Source organism: Hirsutella rhossiliensis (genome assembly GCF_020360975.1).
Source record: "Hirsutella rhossiliensis strain HR02 chromosome Unknown scaffold00002, whole genome shotgun sequence".
Classification (NCBI taxonomy): domain Eukaryota; kingdom Fungi; phylum Ascomycota; class Sordariomycetes; order Hypocreales; family Ophiocordycipitaceae; genus Hirsutella; species Hirsutella rhossiliensis.
In genome coordinates, this window is record NW_025408668.1 from 1,297,536 (window position 1) to 1,315,300 (window position 17,765).

At 57.9% G+C, this 17,765-nt stretch overlaps 5 protein-coding genes across 5 annotated transcripts; 3 read left to right on the plus strand and 2 right to left on the minus strand.

The window, feature by feature from the left end:
• Nucleotides 1–275: 275 nt before the first annotated feature.
• Nucleotides 276–1,563, plus strand: HRG_01686 (Biotin/lipoate A/B protein ligase; the record flags this gene model as incomplete). The annotated part of the gene is made up of 2 exons (XM_044860157.1): nt 276–1,253; nt 1,345–1,563. The coding sequence occupies 2 exons, from the start codon at nt 276–278 to the stop codon at nt 1,561–1,563; spliced, it is 1,197 nt and encodes a 398-aa protein (XP_044723790.1).
• Nucleotides 1,564–3,041: 1,478 nt separating this feature from the next.
• Nucleotides 3,042–3,275, plus strand: HRG_01687 (uncharacterized protein; the record flags this gene model as incomplete). Its single annotated transcript, XM_044860158.1, has 1 exon — nt 3,042–3,275. One exon carries the CDS (start codon nt 3,042–3,044, stop codon nt 3,273–3,275), a length of 234 nt encoding a protein of 77 aa, XP_044723791.1.
• Nucleotides 3,276–4,738: 1,463 nt separating this feature from the next.
• Nucleotides 4,739–6,181, plus strand: HRG_01688 (uncharacterized protein; the record flags this gene model as incomplete). Its single annotated transcript, XM_044860159.1, has 1 exon — nt 4,739–6,181. One exon carries the CDS (start codon nt 4,739–4,741, stop codon nt 6,179–6,181), a length of 1,443 nt encoding a protein of 480 aa, XP_044723792.1.
• A 711-nt stretch (nt 6,182–6,892) lies between these two features.
• On the minus strand, nt 6,893–8,623 carry HRG_01689 (cytochrome p450 domain-containing protein; the record flags this gene model as incomplete). The annotated part of the gene is made up of 1 exon (XM_044860160.1): nt 6,893–8,623. One exon carries the CDS (start codon nt 8,621–8,623, stop codon nt 6,893–6,895), a length of 1,731 nt encoding a protein of 576 aa, XP_044723793.1.
• Nucleotides 8,624–10,672: 2,049 nt separating this feature from the next.
• On the minus strand, nt 10,673–10,984 carry HRG_01690 (uncharacterized protein; the record flags this gene model as incomplete). The annotated part of the gene is made up of 1 exon (XM_044860161.1): nt 10,673–10,984. The coding sequence occupies one exon, from the start codon at nt 10,982–10,984 to the stop codon at nt 10,673–10,675; it is 312 nt and encodes a 103-aa protein (XP_044723794.1).
• Between the last annotated feature and the right edge of the window lie 6,781 nt (nt 10,985–17,765).

Below are 17,765 nucleotides of genomic sequence, written 5' to 3' on the forward strand. Positions count from 1 at the left end.
GTGTGTCATTTCGAGAGAGGGGAGGGGGAGTGAGTGTGGGGGCCCTGGGGGGAGGACGAGAAGCACATCTCGGGTGGGGCTGGGAAAGCTCGGGAGAAATCTCATCTCGTCAATCCGAGTCCCATGGCGAGATGACCTCGAGATGCCCTCGAGATGCCCTCGAGATGCCCTCGAGATGCCCTCGACCTCCCCTCGACTTGCCCTCGACTTGCCTTCGACTTGCCCTCGACTTGCCCTCGACTTGCCCTCGAACTCACTCAGTCGCCCCATTCCCGATGCGCCCCGTGGCCCGCCATGGCCCGTCATGGCTCCGCACGACGACGACGCCTCTTCTCACGCCCGCTCGCTTCTTCTCTGGGCCCCTCGGCCGTAGCCTTCGCGCCTTCTCCACCGAGGCGGCGGCCCATCCCGCCAACAAGATCCAGGTCTACCTGTCCCGCAGCGCCGACCCGCTGCTGAACCTCTCCGTCGAGCACCGCCTCCTCCAGGTCACGCCGCCCGACTCGACGGTGCTGCTGCTCTACGTCAATGCCCCCTCGGTCGTCTTCGGCCGCAACCAGAACCCCTGGCTCGAGGCCAGCCTGTCGCGCCTTGCGCGTCTCGCCCGGGGCGCCGACGCACCGGCCGCCCTCGGCCCCGTCCAGCTGGTCCGTCGCCGCTCCGGGGGCGGCACCGTCTTCCACGACGCCGGCAACGTCAACTTTGGCGTCATCTGCCCGCCCGCCGCCTTTGACCGCGACAGGTACGCCCGGATGGTCGTGCGCGCCCTCCACGCCTTGGGACGACCGTCGACGCGCGTCAACGCCCGCCACGACATTGTCGTCGACGGCGCGGCCGGCGCCTCCTTTAAAGTCTCGGGCTCGGCGTACAAGCTCACTCGCCTGCGCTCCCTGCACCACGGCACCTGTCTCCTGCGCAGCCCCAACCTCGACGCCATCTCGGGCTTGCTGCGCTCGCCGGCGGAGCCCTTTATCAAGGCCCGCGGCGTCGACAGCGTTCGGAGCCCCGTCCGGAACCTCGACCTCGACTGTGCCGATTTCGAGGACGCAGTCGTCGAGCAGTTTCGCCGCGTGCACGGCCATGTCCACCTCCAGGCTGACTTTGACGGCGGCGCCTTGGATGTTGAGAGGATCCGCTCGGGCTACGAGGAGCTGCAGTCCCCGAAATGGACCTACGGACAGACGCCGCGCTTCTCATTCTGCACTCATCCATTCCCAGAGGACCCTCGCCCGCGGCCACGGCTGCCATTTGATGTACGTGTCACCCCTCCTCAAAAGTTTAAATGAGGATGAAGGAGGATTGTAAAAGACGTTCCTCTGCATCAAGGCCCTGACCGTCGCACAGCTCAAAGTACGCTTCGAAGCTCGGCACGGCCTAATCGACGAGTTCGACGTCCAAGGGGGAAGTCACCGCGTCGACGCAAGCGCCCTGGTTGGTCTTGACCTGCACCGCGTACGTGACTGGTCAGAGCGGCTTGCTCAGGCCGGCTTGGGCGACGCGGATGCCGCCGAGGTCGGCGCTTGGATGAACAAGGTGCTAGGCGCCGATTTTACCAGCGCTTGAGGTCTTGCGCTTGCGCAGACTGCCGCCTTTTTGCGGCATCGCGCTTCAGAGTATGTTGATGCCTCGGGGGCAGCAGCGCAGAAGCTCCGGAGCAGTCTTTCTCAGCTACTTGGCTCGGTCTTGAGGCTCACTGAGATCGGCCGTATCGAGGGCTATTCCAAGTTATGGGAAATTAAAGGGACACTGTGGTCCACGCACGCAGGGTCTGGCAGACGGAGTGGTCAAGTGCGGGATGGCCATCTGATTGTGCTCGGCAAGTTATACATACCTACTCATTCCGGGGAGAGATGCACCTTCAACGAGCCATGGCGCTCCTTGTTGTCTCAACGTCTGACTTCCAGGACAGTCATCGTCCAATGTCTTGGAGTCGCCATACATCGTGCCGTGCCGGCCTCTGCCGCCTTCCACGTCTGGCTTCCAAGAGAGCGCCCGACGCTGGCACTCAAGTTGACCAGCGGATCTCTCCCATGGAACCTCTTTCTTCCTTAACAATAAGTCAGCAAAGAGGCAGCCGAGTTGCTTGTTCAGATTGTCTTAGTCTGGCTCATGACTTGACCTAAGCCGAGATAGAGAGAAAGACAAGAGCCTCGTGACAACTTCCTGCGGTAAAGGCTCCATAGAAGCCTCGTTAAAGCGATATTCCTGGTCTGCCTATACAATCAGATACCTTTTGATGGCTCCGGCGGATGTGGCGGATCTCTCACCCCCTCAAGGACAGAGACTAGACGACAGATCGAAAATACTGCCACAAGTGACTCTTCGAGTTCTGTTGGCGGCGGTGACAACAGTGCTGTTTCAAAGTATCTTGCCTGACCATATTCTTCCTTTTCGGTCAGGTCTTCGTCTTATTGTTTGTCTGCATAGGCAAAGATAGTGCTTTTGGCGTCGTCTCAATCTCTTCCAATGTCTAAAGATTAATATGTAGACTTTCTGGGACTTCGACCGGCTGTATAAGCTTGATGACAGTATCTAGCAGCTTAGGCTGTATGTGTTGTCTATCAAAGAAGGCACTTTCATCAAAGATAATAGCCCTAGTCAAGATAAACTTTCCATTCTATATGACCCCGATCTCTCGGCACCTCCGTTCTGGGCCGGATATTGGCGGCCGACTTTTATGTCGTTATTCTTTGTTGCCTCAGCCAGCCTCGGGCCGTCTTGGTGAAAAGTTCGCCATCTGATCGTATGGCCTTGGTACGAAACCCGTGCCTATTTTTCATCCAGTCCACAGAGTCCTTTAGACAGCTAGGCTTCCTTGGTCCGATCCGTGGGTCCGCGTGAAATAGGAGAGGACCATGCCTGGATAGGCATCTCTTCGCTCCCAGCCCACGTCGGCGCTGACGGCCCTCGTGCTGGCCGCGGACGTGCCCAACGCCAACGCCACGCAGCTGGCCAAGGCCTACCGGGCGACCTCGGTGCCGCACCTGGCCCCGGGCTCTCACTTCTTCCACTGCCACGGCCTGGCCGTGGCGCTCCTCTTCATGGGCGTCATCTCGCTGACGCACGAGCACCGCCAGCCCGCCAACCTGCGGTGCCGGAAGCGCTACCGGCTGACGAACCGCGGCGTCGTCTGCCTCGTCCTCTTCCTCCTGCCGCTGGCCCGCGAGCTGCGGTCTCTGGACCTCATCTCCATCTCTCTCGGCCTGTCGGCGTGGGTTCTTCTGTTTGAGCTGTGGAGCAAGTCGTGCAAGGGCCAGTCTTTTATCGGGAATTAGCAGTGGGAAAAGGGTTCCGGCTTGAATCGGGCTTGAGAGAAGACGCCGATTAAGCAAACGTGCCGGGATCTCGCAATGACTTCAGCCTGGACGGCATGGAGTTGAAGAACAATGGTAAGACTGATGTATAGCGACTTTGACCACCAAGTGCCGTCCCCGACGCGGCCATGGGATGAATAGCAAAAGTCTATGACTGAATGGAAGCCTTAATATGCGTCTCTTCTTCACTGTAAAAAAGACGGACGAAGAACGGAGCCGCCATCACAGCGCCATGTCGACAAACAACGCACGTTGGCACGATTCCGGGCCGTACAATGAACGGCAGCCACTGAATATCCAGCATGTTGCCTGAGCCGCACCCTTTGTCGTGATACACACTTAGCTCGCTGTGGAACAACCAGACGAGCTCGGCTATTTCAGTCAAGGCTAGGAGACGTCGGGTCCATCCGTCCAATCAAAAATAAGCCGCCTTGCCGCGTCTTTCAGAGAGAGAGCATGAACACCCCACCATCTCCTCCATCACCAGGCAGCACAGCAAACCCTCTCTCTTTCTTCACAGCAGGCAGCACGGGAAAACCTAGGTGCGCTGTCCGTTCACCAGCTGGGCGGCCGCAGGCCGAACAGCCCAAGTGCAAGCCATGGCCGAGAACCACGAGCGCCTCAGGCACCGCCGCCGCCACGCCCGGCTCGCGCGGACGTTGTCGTGGCCCCCAGCACCGAATACGCGCTGCCCAAGTTCCACGCACGGCCACCGAGTCGGAAGTGCCCGCCGCCGGCCCCGCTGACGGCCCCACCAGCTCGGCCGGAAGGATTCCCGCCGCCCCGCAGCCGGCGGCGGCATCTTCGGAACGGTCTCTGGGAAGCTCGACCGGTCGCCCGACGCGCCGCCAGTCTGGCCTTCTCTAAGTGCAGCCTGGGAAGAAGGCTTCCGCCTCCGCAATCCGCCCTCAGACTAGACAGAGTGCAATGGCTGCGGCATGAGAGAGCAACGCTTGGACTCGGCCGCTGGGGAACAAAGCCGGCCAAGTAAAAGGGAAACTCCATGTGTCTGTCTGTCTGTTTGGAAACGACACGAGTGGGAAGCGAGACGTCGAGCGATAATATTTATAGCTATATAAAGATCTAGTAAGTATATAAAAAAGAGCTCTTAGCTAGGTTAAACAATAAAGCCTATCTAGATAGAGAAACGACCATATTAACACTCCGTACGTCCTTAGAACTGCGTGCTCTAGAGACGCCTCGCCGTACGCTCTTTATGCAGCTTCCTGAACGTCCCAGGAATCATACCTCAATTGCGGGCCAACGCCACATCAGCCATTATCAACCTTTGTTCGTGTAAAGCAGCCACGAGCGGGTCCCCGTCCTTCGATTCACTGACCAAACTCTGCTCTGTGAATTTGCACTCCAACAATGGCACCTGGGCCACCTTCTACCCTCTGTTCATCCCATGTCCACCTCTTGCCATGGCCACCTCATCCAGGGACGTGGACGCCGTTGACCGCGAGACCGAGGCTTACAACGAACTCATGGACAACGGCGGCCGGCCGTCGCACCCGCTCGAGCTGCTCCAGACCATTGTCGAAGCACCCGGCGAGTATCGTGATATCCTGTCCTACTGGCAGAGCCACCCAAATCAGTGGCAGGTCTTCCGCAAGCAGTTGTCAGCCTGGAAAAATTTCCAAGCCTTTCAGATGAGATCGAGGGAGGCACCGAAGTTTTTCCCCAACTACGTCTACAGCGTCGAGGCCGACTTGGCCCGCAACGGCTTCAACTGCCCCACGTCGTCTGTTTCCATGTCCGTTGCCCTCAAGCACGACCTGAGCCTCCAAGGCAAGTTGGAAACTTGGATTGAGTATTTGTGTTACCTATATCGCGAGCAAGAGCTGCGCCAGGAGGATTTGGACCAGCATAGAGGAGGCTACGGGATTGCCTTGCGCGATCTGCGGGAGTCTGGCGTTCTGGGGACGCACGAGACGGACGAAGACACGCTGGAACGTCTCAGCGACCCGGCGGGCATGGAGACGGCCCGACTCATGGTCGAGAGGTGCCGCCACACCAAGTTTGCTGGTGGCAATCCTAAAAGCGAATCAAGAGAAACCCGGAAGATTCTGAAGCGCATTGACAAGCGGATTGACTGCATGACCCAGTTCTCCAGGGACAGTTGCCAGTACCGCTCCGCGCGAGACGCCATCGATCATCACGGGACGCTGGTCCGCTGGGTTCTCGCGCAAATCTCCCTGATCGGCAAGGAGACGCGGGCGGCGGCTCCAGAACAAGGTCCCTCTACCTTTGAGTCGTTCTTGAGACTGCCGTGCGAGATCCGGCGCCAGATCTGGCTCGAGAGCCCCCCCGTCGGGCCCCAGGCGCATTTCTTCGACATAATCAACCACCCGCGCAAGCGCAACATGGCTCACCTCTGGTCGTCCAGCGAATTCGGCGTGCGCGCGACACGGGCGCGAGACTCGGGCTACCTCCCTGTTTACGCCCTGCTGGCAGCGTGCCGAGATTCCCGGCTCTTGGTGGCAGCGCACTACAGACAGCTGGGTGGTGGTGCCGGCGCCAATGAGGCACATGACAGGTGGTGCGAGCCCGAGAATCCATTCGGCAACTTCGAAACCTTTAATTGGATTCCCGCCCATGACCTCGTCGTCCTGTGCTTCCCGCCCCGGCAGGCCCAGCTGCCGTCTGCCAACGCCCTGACCCTCGACCGGGGGCCAGCCCGCCGCGTCGGCATCCTGGTGACCGAGGAAATGTACTTCCAATGGGGATATGGTCTTGATTACAATGGCCGTCGTCCCGAATCAACGGGGAACGGCTGGAACCAGGGCCCGGTCCAGGAGATATTCCCTGTTCAAGTACCCGACCACGACGGGTCGCAGATCGGGTTGATCCCCGATTATCTCTAAGGCCCTTCGCGGTGGAGGCGCATCGAGCAGCGAACAAACAACTGGGACCGGCCAAGCCGTCTCGAACAATGGTGACGCCGGGTCAACAGCTACCGGCGGTGGAGGAGGCATCAAGACGCTTCATGTCATCGTCGAGGGGTTACAGAGCTTTCACAGGGCATCCAAAGGCGGACGCATAACGAGTGTCTCGCCCTACGGCCGCCTGAGTTGGTTTTTCCAGAGGCCACTGCCGTACTTGAGGGTGAACGAATGGCGTCGTGTTGGTGGGAAGCCCCGGGTGCGGCCCGTGCCGGGCAAGCCTGCGGAGGTGCAGAACGGGCAAGCGAAGCAGCCACGAGGAGTCTGGTGGCTTGGCTCGTCTGAGAGCAAGGTTCTGGCAGAGCCAGCCATGTATGATGTGGTGGAAGAAAACTCAGTGGGTTGGCTCTTAGAGCTAGCCGGGACGATTGGGACCTTTTGTGGGAGCAGAGAGTGGCCTGAGCTTGAGCGCAGCTTCGTGTTGGGCTTGGTGGAGGGATGATGGACAAGCAGGCCAGTAGACTTAGCGGTCCAGCTGAAGATGATAGGGAGTCGTTGAACGCGTGTAGTCCAGGAACTTGACAAATGATTGTTGCGCCGATGATTTTGAAATCGCTTGGCGCAAGCAGGGCTTAGAGTAGACATGGAGGGCTGGGTAGTCTTCTAATTCGCACGGTTTCCAATATAAGCAGATCAGAAAAAGAGGCGACGTCTGATGACGACGCGAACGGCCTCCTTAGGACGCATGACGCCGGTGCCGGGGACGAAGCCAGGCAAAGTCCATGCGCCGCCGCCGGTCGGTTCCATGTCCCACAGGGTGATGAAACAGGCGACGACGCCGAGTATCTCCTTCTCGGCAAAGGTCCGCCCCTTGCAGATGCCGACGCCGGCGCCCCAGGGCTTGAGCTTGCCATAGCGCGGCACCTTGCGCCCCGTCTGCTCGTCGAGCTCGAGGAACCGATCGGGGACGAAGCGATCCGGGTCGGGGAAGACGGAGCCGTCGCGCTGGAGGCCGGCGTGCGGGGCCGAGATCCAGGTGCCCGGGTGCAGGTGGTGGCTGTGCTCGCCGTCGGGAACGGTCACGGGCCGGGACACATACCGGATCGACGTCGGCTCGTTGGCCAAGCGGAACGTCTCGAGCAGGGCCGACTTTAGCAGCGGGCAGCTGCGTCCGAGCGCCGCGTAGTCGAGCTGGTATGCGTGTGGCGACGGCTGCTGGTTTGTTGCGTTTGGTGTCGTCGAAAAGACCAGGCAGGGCTCGACCTCGGCGCGCAGGGCCTCGACAAGACCAGGCGTGGAATATACGTAGAGGACGAACCAGAAAATGAGCGGCTGCGTATTGGCGTTCTGGCCCCAGAGGGTGCCCAGCTCAAGCATGCCGCGCACCGGCGTGGAGACGCCGAAGCGCTCAAAGACGTCGTTTCTCTGGCGGGCCACGAAGCTGACGTCGCTCATGTCGGCGCCAAAGTCGACGGGCTCGTTTCGCTCAAACTGCTGCAGGCGGCGATAGAAGGCACCGAGGGCTTCATGGAGGCGGGCCCGGGCTTGGAGGCCCTCGCGGAAGGACCTGATGGGCAGCCAGGTCGGAGCACCAGCCACGAGCAGGGGAAAGGCGTCGTTGTCAAACTTCCAGAAGTCGTCGAGCAGGCCCGGGTTGCGGTCGAGAAAGTCTTGGCCGTAGAGCAGGGGGATCGAGATGCAGGCGCCGAGGTCGCGCAGGAGGGCTTCCAGGTCGAGCTCGACGGCGCCTGGGTGGTCGGGGCGGTCCGGGACGAGGATGGCGACATTGGCAGTCCATTCCCATCGGTGCTGGTGCTCACGGTCGGCCGAGAAGCTGAGCAGGCGGGCAAGCTTGCGGGCGACGTCGCCTCTCTGGATGGCCTGGGTGGCGGCGGCGTCGTTGACGAAGCCTCGTTCGACGGCGGCCGTCAGCGGGGCGTTGATGAGGGCGAACTGCTGGCGCAGCGAGGACAAGACGGGGGCCCCAAAGACACGCAGCAGCATGCTCAGCCCCAGCGGGTGGGTGTTGATGGTGTGGTGGCCCTTGGCGAGCAGGCGCTCGATGCTGGGGAGATTGTACAGGATCTGGTGACGCGGCGTGAGGCCAAACAGCGACCCTTGACGGCGGCGAAGCACGAAGCTGTGTTTGGGCGTCAGCAGGACAGTCGGGGAGACAAGAGGAGCGCAGACTGACAGCAAGTATGAGGCCAGGCTGTTGGACTTGAGCAGCGCCGAGGTGATGCCAATCTCGAGCGGCACCCACGCGGGCAACAGCTGCGAACTAGCAGGCCGCCGGCGTCGATGGAGCCACAGCCACAGAACGGCGACGGTAGCGAGGGCCAGGGTCACCGGACTCACCGCGTACAGGTGACGACCAAGAAGCGATGCTGCTGCCACCGGGTTCGGGACTGCCGTGGCCTCCATGGTGACGGTGATGATGGCGAATGTCTCTCGATACCATGCCGGTGCCTTCCTTGTGCTCTGTGTCCTTCAGGTCTCGATGAATCTCTCGATGAATCGGATACTTGAAGATTGAGCGGCGTCGAGCCGCAGACCGTTGCCGAATCAGCAAAAGGGGGCAGCCAAGAGTGAAAAACGAAGCCCGACCAACGACGATGGTCGCGGGGAGTTACAGGGGCTGGCGCTTACTAAGGACTCGCTGCCAATTTCCTTCAGGTGCAGTTGCAAACTCATCCTTCACTTCGTTTTATTCCAGGAGGTCCATTCGTCTTGCCAGTTGGTTTGAAACTCCACCGAGTTGCGGGAAACGCATCTCTATTGGCCTGTGTAACGACACGTTGAGAGCCTGTAGCCTAGAAGCGTAGCGAGTTGCCGTGCTGGAGAGGGCAGACTGAAACATTGATTCTATTAAGAGGTGGAAGATAAAGCGAACCTCACTCCGAGGAGATGAACAAGCGGGAATAGCCAGCCAGAAGGATTCTACGTTCTGGCTTGGCCCACCGAGCCAACCTGGGACACATAAGGCGGGTCAGGGCTTTAGGTTTAATGACATGCGTAAGCTATGTTGCCAAGAAGTATAAGGCCGACAAGGCCGTTTCGGGGGCCGCTCTATGCTGCCTGGTTTTATGCTATTCCGGTTCTTGTAGTTGACCCAGAGAGCCTCATATTTTGAGGAAACCATCTCGGGCCGGGAAGAAAACTACATGAATTAGTTACTGGCAACTGCAGCAAGGAAAAAGAATGAACAGGATGGAGCCTCTCGGTTCACGGATGGTCGCATCAGCTACGATATCGCAACAAGCTTAGACATCCACTTTTAAGCCAACTTCACACTCGCTCTATCTTGGCCATCTCCGCAGACAACGTGAAATTCTCACTCTTTCTCTGCGCATTCGTCGCTGCCTTTGGCCCCGATCCCAGTGGGTGGCAAGGGGCAAAGCCGATGGCCAAGTCTCCGTTTCAAAGTAATTAAAGGTCCACGTCGGTTTCGCAATCTTGATCTCCCTGGTTATTAACCAGAAGCTATAGGCCGGTTACCAGATTGACAGCGAACGACATATTTGTAGCAAGCCCCTAGAAAGAAAGAGTGTGCATAATTCTTACGAATAACGCCTGGGACGAGGATCTATCATGTATTTGACAACAGAAACTTGCTCACTTTGGCTTGTTTTGGAAAAGGCACTATCGATACCTCTTACGCATTCTTTTGTCTCCGACTACTTTCTTGGTCGGTCTTTGTGAATGCAGCATTGACCGTGATGCAATACGATATACGTGACGACAGGTGATGTCTACAAATGATAAAACTGTCAAGTATCTATGTCGAAGGTTAACCAAGGGCGTCGCCCTGAACAAGAGGTGCCACGATGGTAGTAGACTGTATGGCGTCATCAAGCAATGCCTAAATATAGCCGCGAGTCTTGACAGCTAGACGCCAGCCAACAATATGGCCTCGATGAGGCGGATTCAATGCCTTTGCATACCGAAAGTGGCTCCCGGGAGGAGGTGGCCTGTTGGTTGTGGCCCTAAAGACACGCGTGAGCTTAACGGCACAATGGTCTGGTACTCTTGAGACACAGCATCTCCCACCTCCTAATTCTTCTTGTATGTGTGTCAGTCAGAGATAATCGGCGCTGCGACCGCAACACGAAAACTGCCCAGGCGGGTAGTAGCACGGCCCAGCAGAATATGGACAGGCTCAGGGTGGAGTCACCGCTCTGTTTCATGCGCTTTCAAGTAATAAGAAACTCTTCTCGATGCATTCACATGGTTTTAAAAACGGAACACTTCTATATCTATAATATTGTATATATTAACTGTTCAGTTTTGTTGTATTATTCCAAGCGGTCCATGAAAAGGGGTTGTTTACACATCAAGACCTTTCTCAACTTTACTTGGAAGTTGCGCTCAGTCCCGCGCCATCTTCCAACCCCTTTCAGTCGCCAGGCGTTCATTCTTCCCTTTGATCCGCCTATGGCCCTGGGCACGCTTCTCCGTACAAACCCCATCCCCTCACGCGGCCCATTGCCCCTTCACATTCCCCTTCAAGATAGCAGGCTCAACGTCCGTGTAGTTCTTGATGTCCGCCAAAATGTCCTTGCCGTCCTCCTCCAGGGCCTTTTCAAACGCCCCGACGCTGGTCCAGTGCAGGACGCACTGCACCACATGTGGCGAGCCCGGCGTCATCTCGATGGCGCTCCACGAGCGCAGCCCGTAGCGCGCCCACTTATCGGCCACCATGGGCATGTGCGAGGAGGTATAGTAGGCCAGATTAAAGTCTGAGGCTGAGCTGCGGGGGTACGCAAAGATGACTATTGCCGACATGCTCGTGTTATTCGTCGGGGGCAGCCCGTAGCTAGGTAGTAGTTGGTAGTAGTTGGTAACTAGTTGGTTTGCGATGTATGTATGCAGATCGTGTGTAGCAGGGGAGCGAGAACAAGAGGGGGGCAGATTTATCGACGCAAGATGATGCTTGATGGGGGCCTGTCTAGAGGGTGGCCCTCAAGGGGAACCGCGTTATTTCTTGTTTCTGCCAGAGACTGCTACGTTGATGTACGCTCAGCTCGTAATTCGCCGGCAGCGGGGGGCCTCGTGATTCTTCTTATAGTCTGCTAAGCTTGCTCTCTGCCTGCAAGCCCTGCCCGCTAGGCCGCAAAGGCGCTACATGCTGCATGAGCGAGGGCGTATTTGTGTGCGGTAAGCTGCATTGGCACCCTCTTTTACCCCCTTCCCCTTGTCCGTTGATGGGAGTTTCGGAGTTGAGCTATCATATTTCCCCTCTTACGTCTTGGCAATGACTTGAGGCAGATGTGCGGATACAATGCCATTCATTCTCGAAGCTGCCTTCATGTCTAACTGCATGTCTAGGCTAATATACTTGCATAAACCACGTTGAGTTCGGGTATTTGTTGGCAGGGGAAAATGAGCATGGGTAGAAGACGACGACAGCACTTTTTCGACGCTGTTGGATAGTCTTCTGTGTTGGAAGACTATGCTATTTCTGTTTCAGATTTGTTACCATCAAATCACTCGTGGCCAAGGATTTGCATCATTCAAGAAACCAGGTCTCGAAACTGGATCGGGCACCGTTATTCCCGAACCTGTCTCATCGGTATATTCTCAACAAGAGCCTCCTGCTGGGGCTGTACAGTAGAGTCAACGCCGAAGACCAGACGTCATTGGCCTCGACAGTCCGATCACGAGCTTTCGCTTCCCCCCTACAGATATTCACTCGTTCCTCCCCCCCCTGGGCATCGATTCGGCATACACAACACCTCTCCCCCTTGAATAGCTGATGAGTACGGTTTCTAGACTAAAGTACACATAGAAAGATACGTCAACGGCCAAATCGAGCCCCTTGATTCTCGCCTTCTGCCGGATTCTCGCCATTTCTCTCGCCCCCCTTCTGTGGACACCGCGAGCCCCGGGTGCCCTTTGATTTTCGCCGAGGTGCGTGGCCGTCGTCAGCCGACCACGCTCGCAGGACCCTGGCGCTGGCCACACAGCATCTTTCCAGTTACTTCCAAGGTTGGGGCACGATCGGCTGGGGAAGCGGGACGGATGGATCGGTGGGTAGTGGTTTTGTATTGTGTGTACATACATAAAACGCGCATGCAGTATGCGGAGTGACTGACGGCACGATATATGAGCAGGATGCCGGGATCGTTTACGCATCCTGTCGGCCTGGGAGTGTCACGTCCATGCTGGGATGGGGTCGTTGCGTCAGAAACTGTCAACCGTCGTGTGTCTTTGCGGCTCATCCATCCAAAGGACACGGCATGTGCTCGCCGGTCTGTTATGCGCTTCTCTTTTTGACGCAGACGGGAAGGAACAAAGCCGGGCCAATATGTACTGTATGCTCATCCGCATCTCCATTTGTCTGTGTAAATATCGCATGTATTCGTCAGCCTCTCCAGGCTGCCAGAGAGACGTCGATTTTGGGTCCCGTTTTTTCCAGGATGACCATCCGCACCTATAGAGTGGCATATATATGGCCTGGGCATGCATGTCTGTATCTTGTAGGCCCGTTTCCCCATGCTGCCGCACTGCGCGGGAGGAAATCCACGGACTGAAATGACGCATGCTGGATACGGGTTGACGGGTCGCGTGCGTCGCCGTCTGTGTAGACTGAACTGGACCGGGCAAGGGGAGGCCGACGGAGGGAGGGAGCAAACATCAGGCTGGTGATCGGGACGCTGCCCAACACGACGGACAGGAGACGTTTGAATCTACTCTCCCGCCTCGGATCCATCTCCTCGCGGATACTGCGTCGGGTGACAAAGGTAGGGTGCCATGTCATTATTAATCCTCCGTGATCATGACCGCGGAGAACGACCCAAGTAGAGGCAAAGCGTCTCAGAACTCCGGAAACAGGGTCTCGGCCGAACCCCAACTGCCGCTGGCGCTGGGGCGAGTGAGGCGCACATCAATTGGCAAACGGGCCGGCCGGTATTCCCCCCATGCCCACTACACCACCACCCACCATCCCTCTCCTGTCAGACACACCCGCACACACACTGTCCAAGGGTCGAGCCAATGAGGTCTCTCAGACGGAACAGTTCGTGAGGGTCTTCTGATGCTCCCAGCCAGTCATCAGGCAGCCCACCCCTCTCCAGCGAACGGTAGCACGCGGCCCCGCGCGGCGCGAACCTCTCTGCTCCCTGCCTTTCTTGTTTCCCGCCTCTCATCCTCGGCCGGGGTGCCCCTCCCCCTTTTTTGATGGCGAGGCACGGTGTGACGGTACCGGAGAAGTAGGAGGTTAGGGAACAAGGGGAGACAAGGCCAGCGCTCACGCAGGCCAGGCGGGAGGTGGAGGGAAAGGGAGGAAGATGGACGGGCTTACTGCAGGTGACCTTGCCGGACAAGCCTCCCGGGAATAAGGAAGATGGCACTCAGCAAGGGACTCGGCAGCGAAGACATGTATGTAAGTGCTGTATCGCTGTTCGATGCGTGTTGAAGTATGTAAGCCGTATCGGGGAGGTTGCCGAGGGACGTCCGGAGCCGGCACGGTGCATAAACCCCAGATGACCCGCCCACGTCCGAGCCCTTGTCGATATCATGAGCGGAATAACGAGTGGATGGACAGTTCATGTGCATACATTACACATTACATGCATGTACCGTACAGTGTGAGCGAACCCTGACGCATCTTGGATTCCTTTGCCTTGGTCGTCTCGTCGTCTGCACTCCCCTTGTCCACCAACGCAGGCGAGCTCATTGGCCGAGGCGCGCACACCATGACTCTCGACTACGGCGCAAGAATATCCTGATTATGACGTCCTCGTTGCTCTCGGCAGTGCACATCCCATGCCTGCTCCAGCCATGGTGCCCACTGCCTTGAGAGCCCCCCCTCCCCCGCCAGCCCCCCCAGAGTCTGTCCTCTCTTTTCTCGTCGCCTCTTTTGTCCCAACTCTCGAAACAAGGTAGCACAAACAGAGCAGTAATAAGAGAGGGAGGGATGAAGGAAAGGGGCCTTTATCATGGGCTCCCCAGCCGCTGCAAGGCATATCAAGCCACAGCCCTGTTTCAGCGCGTCGACTCGGCTCAGGTGAGGCAACTAACCTAATTAATTAAGTATCAAAAGGTGAGCCACCGAGCCGTGCGCAGACATGTGCCCTCGGATGGGGATGGGGTGGGTGGGCGTCGATTAGAGCCGGGGCTATGTGCTAGCTCACGCCTTGGTGCTGCTCCTGCAAAGTACTCCAGTTATTCCCCGGGAAAACCTTCAGGGGGGGAAACCTGCCTATCTGAGGAGCAAGTCGAGGACAAGGTAGGTAGGTGGCACAAAAGCATAACGCCACGGGCTGTTGTTGTTGGAGACGCACGCACATGCCCGCGGGTACCTGCACATGAGCATAGCCCTGAAGCTTTTGTGCGTACGTACAGACTCCGAGGTTGCCAGGTACAGTACGAGCTTTGGGGGCTAGAATGTCAAGGTTCGAGGTATCTGTAGTACAGTCGCTGTATATAGAAGTTGTTGATGTTGTTTTAGTCGTGGAGAGGAAGCGCGAGGACAGGACCACAGTGACAGATGCTCGGTATACGCACGGTACGCCACAGGGCACCTCGTCGTCCGCCACGCCCCCCCTGTCCCGGCCCGTCGACGGTGGGGTTCTGGAGCAGAAACGCGATGCGTGGAGATTGCCCAAGGCCCGGGCACAGTGCACACCGCGCAGGCGCAAGCCGTCGTCTGCTGTGCTGCCGCCAAAGAGAAAAATGTGACGAGGCAACGAGGGAGGCGCGCGGCGGTGGCAACTTCGAGCGCCTCGTCCACACTGTGCTTCGAGGCCACGAAGCATCACTCCGAGGCCAGGCCGTTGCCATGTCTGTACTGGACAGCATGGGCGCCGGATTGGCCAGGTGTCATGTAGAATCGCCCCCCCCTGCCGCTGCCCTCGTCGCGAGGCCGGCCAACGATGCACTGCGGTAATAAACCCGGCTGCGCATCAACAGACGGCCCCCATTGTCGATTTTTGACAGGCGCACAGCTTGCAAGTGGGTTGTCCTGGTTGCCTTCGGGCCTCGATCCAGCTGCCTCGTTTGGACTGAAGGCTGCTTTGGAGGAGACAAGAAACAAGCTGTTGCCTCTCTGCGCGGCTGCTACGTAAACACACTTACTGTACAAATAGGCCTTGTCAAAGCAGCCAACCGCCTGGATGTTGCTTCAGCCAAGGCGGCCCCTCGGCTCTGCTGGTCGGGTCACGATGGCTTCGGTTCATAGCACGGGGCAATACGACGTGTCTGTCGGTGGGTGATGGCGTGTCGACGAGTGCAGCCGATGCGCCGGTTGTGCATTTGCATTGGCCCTTGATCAATATTGGGCACGGGCGGGTGCAATTTTTTTTTTGTTTCCTTGACCTTGGGTGCCTTTGCTTCTCGCCCGCCAACGGCGCCTCTGAACAGCACCACTGCCCGTGGCTCGTGCCGTAATTACAGTACCACAGTAAAGGTGCCAAGGGTGCCGTGCCGGGAGTATCGGAGGCCCAATAAATTCGATGACGACGAAGAATGGAAATCATCGGGTCCGGCGGTTCGGCGACACGTCGGGATTGGTTGGTCGCCATGGGTCGCTGCTGCTGCAACGCACCCTACCGTAGGACGACGACGACAACGACGACGACGACGACGACGAAAAATGGTGACACAGATGGAGATGCAGTGCAGTCTGAAAGGCGTGGTTTCGCATCCAAAAATAACCGATGAATAGCTTTGTCTTTCGTCTTGACGACATGCGAGTGCTGTTGGTCCCTGTTTTTCTAATCTATTATTTTGGCGGCTGAATCAGCAATTAGCCCATGGAACGATTCTGATTCGCCAGCAGAAACAGAGATAAGGAAAATGAGCGTCAGGTCCGAGGTACAAAGACAGGGAGACAAAGTACCTTTTGCCAGATTGCCGATACCTTTCCGAGCCCGGCTCCCGGTGGCGCCACCGAAGAGCCTGCCTATCTGGGACATGTACCACCTGCGATCCGTGCTCCCCTGCCTGTGTCACGCACTTGCATGCATGCAATCTCGTACTGGCAAGTGGGGCCTCTGTGTCCATGAGACCCCTGCCGTTCCAAGCATTTGGGGATTCTACATACAGTAGGTACCAGGCCGGCATCGCTCTCTGTAGCCATCGAGACAAGCATCCTTTCATAATAGCCTTGAGTTTGGGGCTCCATCGAGGCGGAACTCGCATACGTATATCAGTAGTACCTACTCTTGTTCGTAGATGCATGCTCCGCAGGTGAATGTACGTACATGTGTACATGCTGTTCCCACCAGATTGCATGCAACTGTGTTGATGTGACTCTTTGTTTTTCATGAGACTGCTGGCGTGCTGAAAACCAGAGTCAGGCCCGCCGGCGCCCGAACGGCGGGCTCTCCAAGGCAGGGATGCAGCCCGGTCTAGCAGCGCCACCGTCTGCTACCGCGCAAAGAGTACCTCCACGCCGCGCGCTGCAGGTACTTGCACCGGTACGGGGCTTTTCTCTGCTTGGTAAAGTACGGCTAACAGTACCGACAGTATTAACCGTTGATCTCGTAAGTTCCGCTGCTAGTGCTGTGATGGAGCAAATCCCCGTCTCGGCAAAGAAGTCGGAACCCCGAGGTGCGAGCGCATGCGTCTGTCCCCCCTTGCCAACAGGTACCCGCTAGCAGAGCACATCAAAGCCCGTTGCAGCCCGCCTGCAGCTGGCCTGCAGCAGCGTCAGCCACTGCCAGAGGCAGCAGACCAATGGCGCCGAAAGCACGATAAGCAGCCATGCCCCAAGGCACTTATCAAACCTCGAGGCCTTTACATCATGTTTTGACCCGAGCAGTGTGCCGCTAGAGGCAGGCAGCCAATCATTCCTCTTCCTCCTCCTCTGAAGCCGACGGAGCGTTGTCGGCCCCGGCGTCGCTGCCGAGGGACTCGCGACCTGGAAACAATTGATGGAACAAGGTCGTCGCCAGCGATAAAGGTTTCAGCAGAGACGCAGCCGGTACCGGCTCGCTACCCGGCCGGGGCTCGCGAATGCCCGCGCCCGTCGTCAGCGACCAAGTTCACCAGCGAGGTACCGCCCGTGTACACTTGGGCCCAAGCGGCGAGCCACCCCACTGGCTCCACCCCCCTCACACACCACCTACGTCAGGCTCTCGAGGTACTTGCAGGTGGGCCCAAGGCCTAGCCTCTCACCGTGCGTGTGTCGGTCCGCAAACTGTCTGCCGGGGCTATGACACCACCCGCCCCTGAGCCGTGCGATTCAGATTCTGCAGCGCACGCGAGTCTCATCCCTGCCCTTTGCACTGTGCGCCTCCACTAGAGTCTATCCAGTGCATGTACTTTTCTCGCAGATACCACACGCATGCTGCACAGTACAAACGGTGCATGCGCTATCGCTCACTGTCGCCCACGCTGGTGGGAACAGCCCCCCCCTCCTCTTTCACTCCCACTCCCCCAATCCATCCTCTCGACCACCATCCATCCATCCATCGCAGATCCCAGCCGGCTTCTCCCAAGGAAGACACACACGCTGCCCTCTTACTCCTTCAATTCAACACCTCCCACGCTCGAATTAACCGTCTTCTGCTCCTCGTCTTCTCATATCTTATCTTCCTTTTGCCTTTTTTTTTTGCCACGC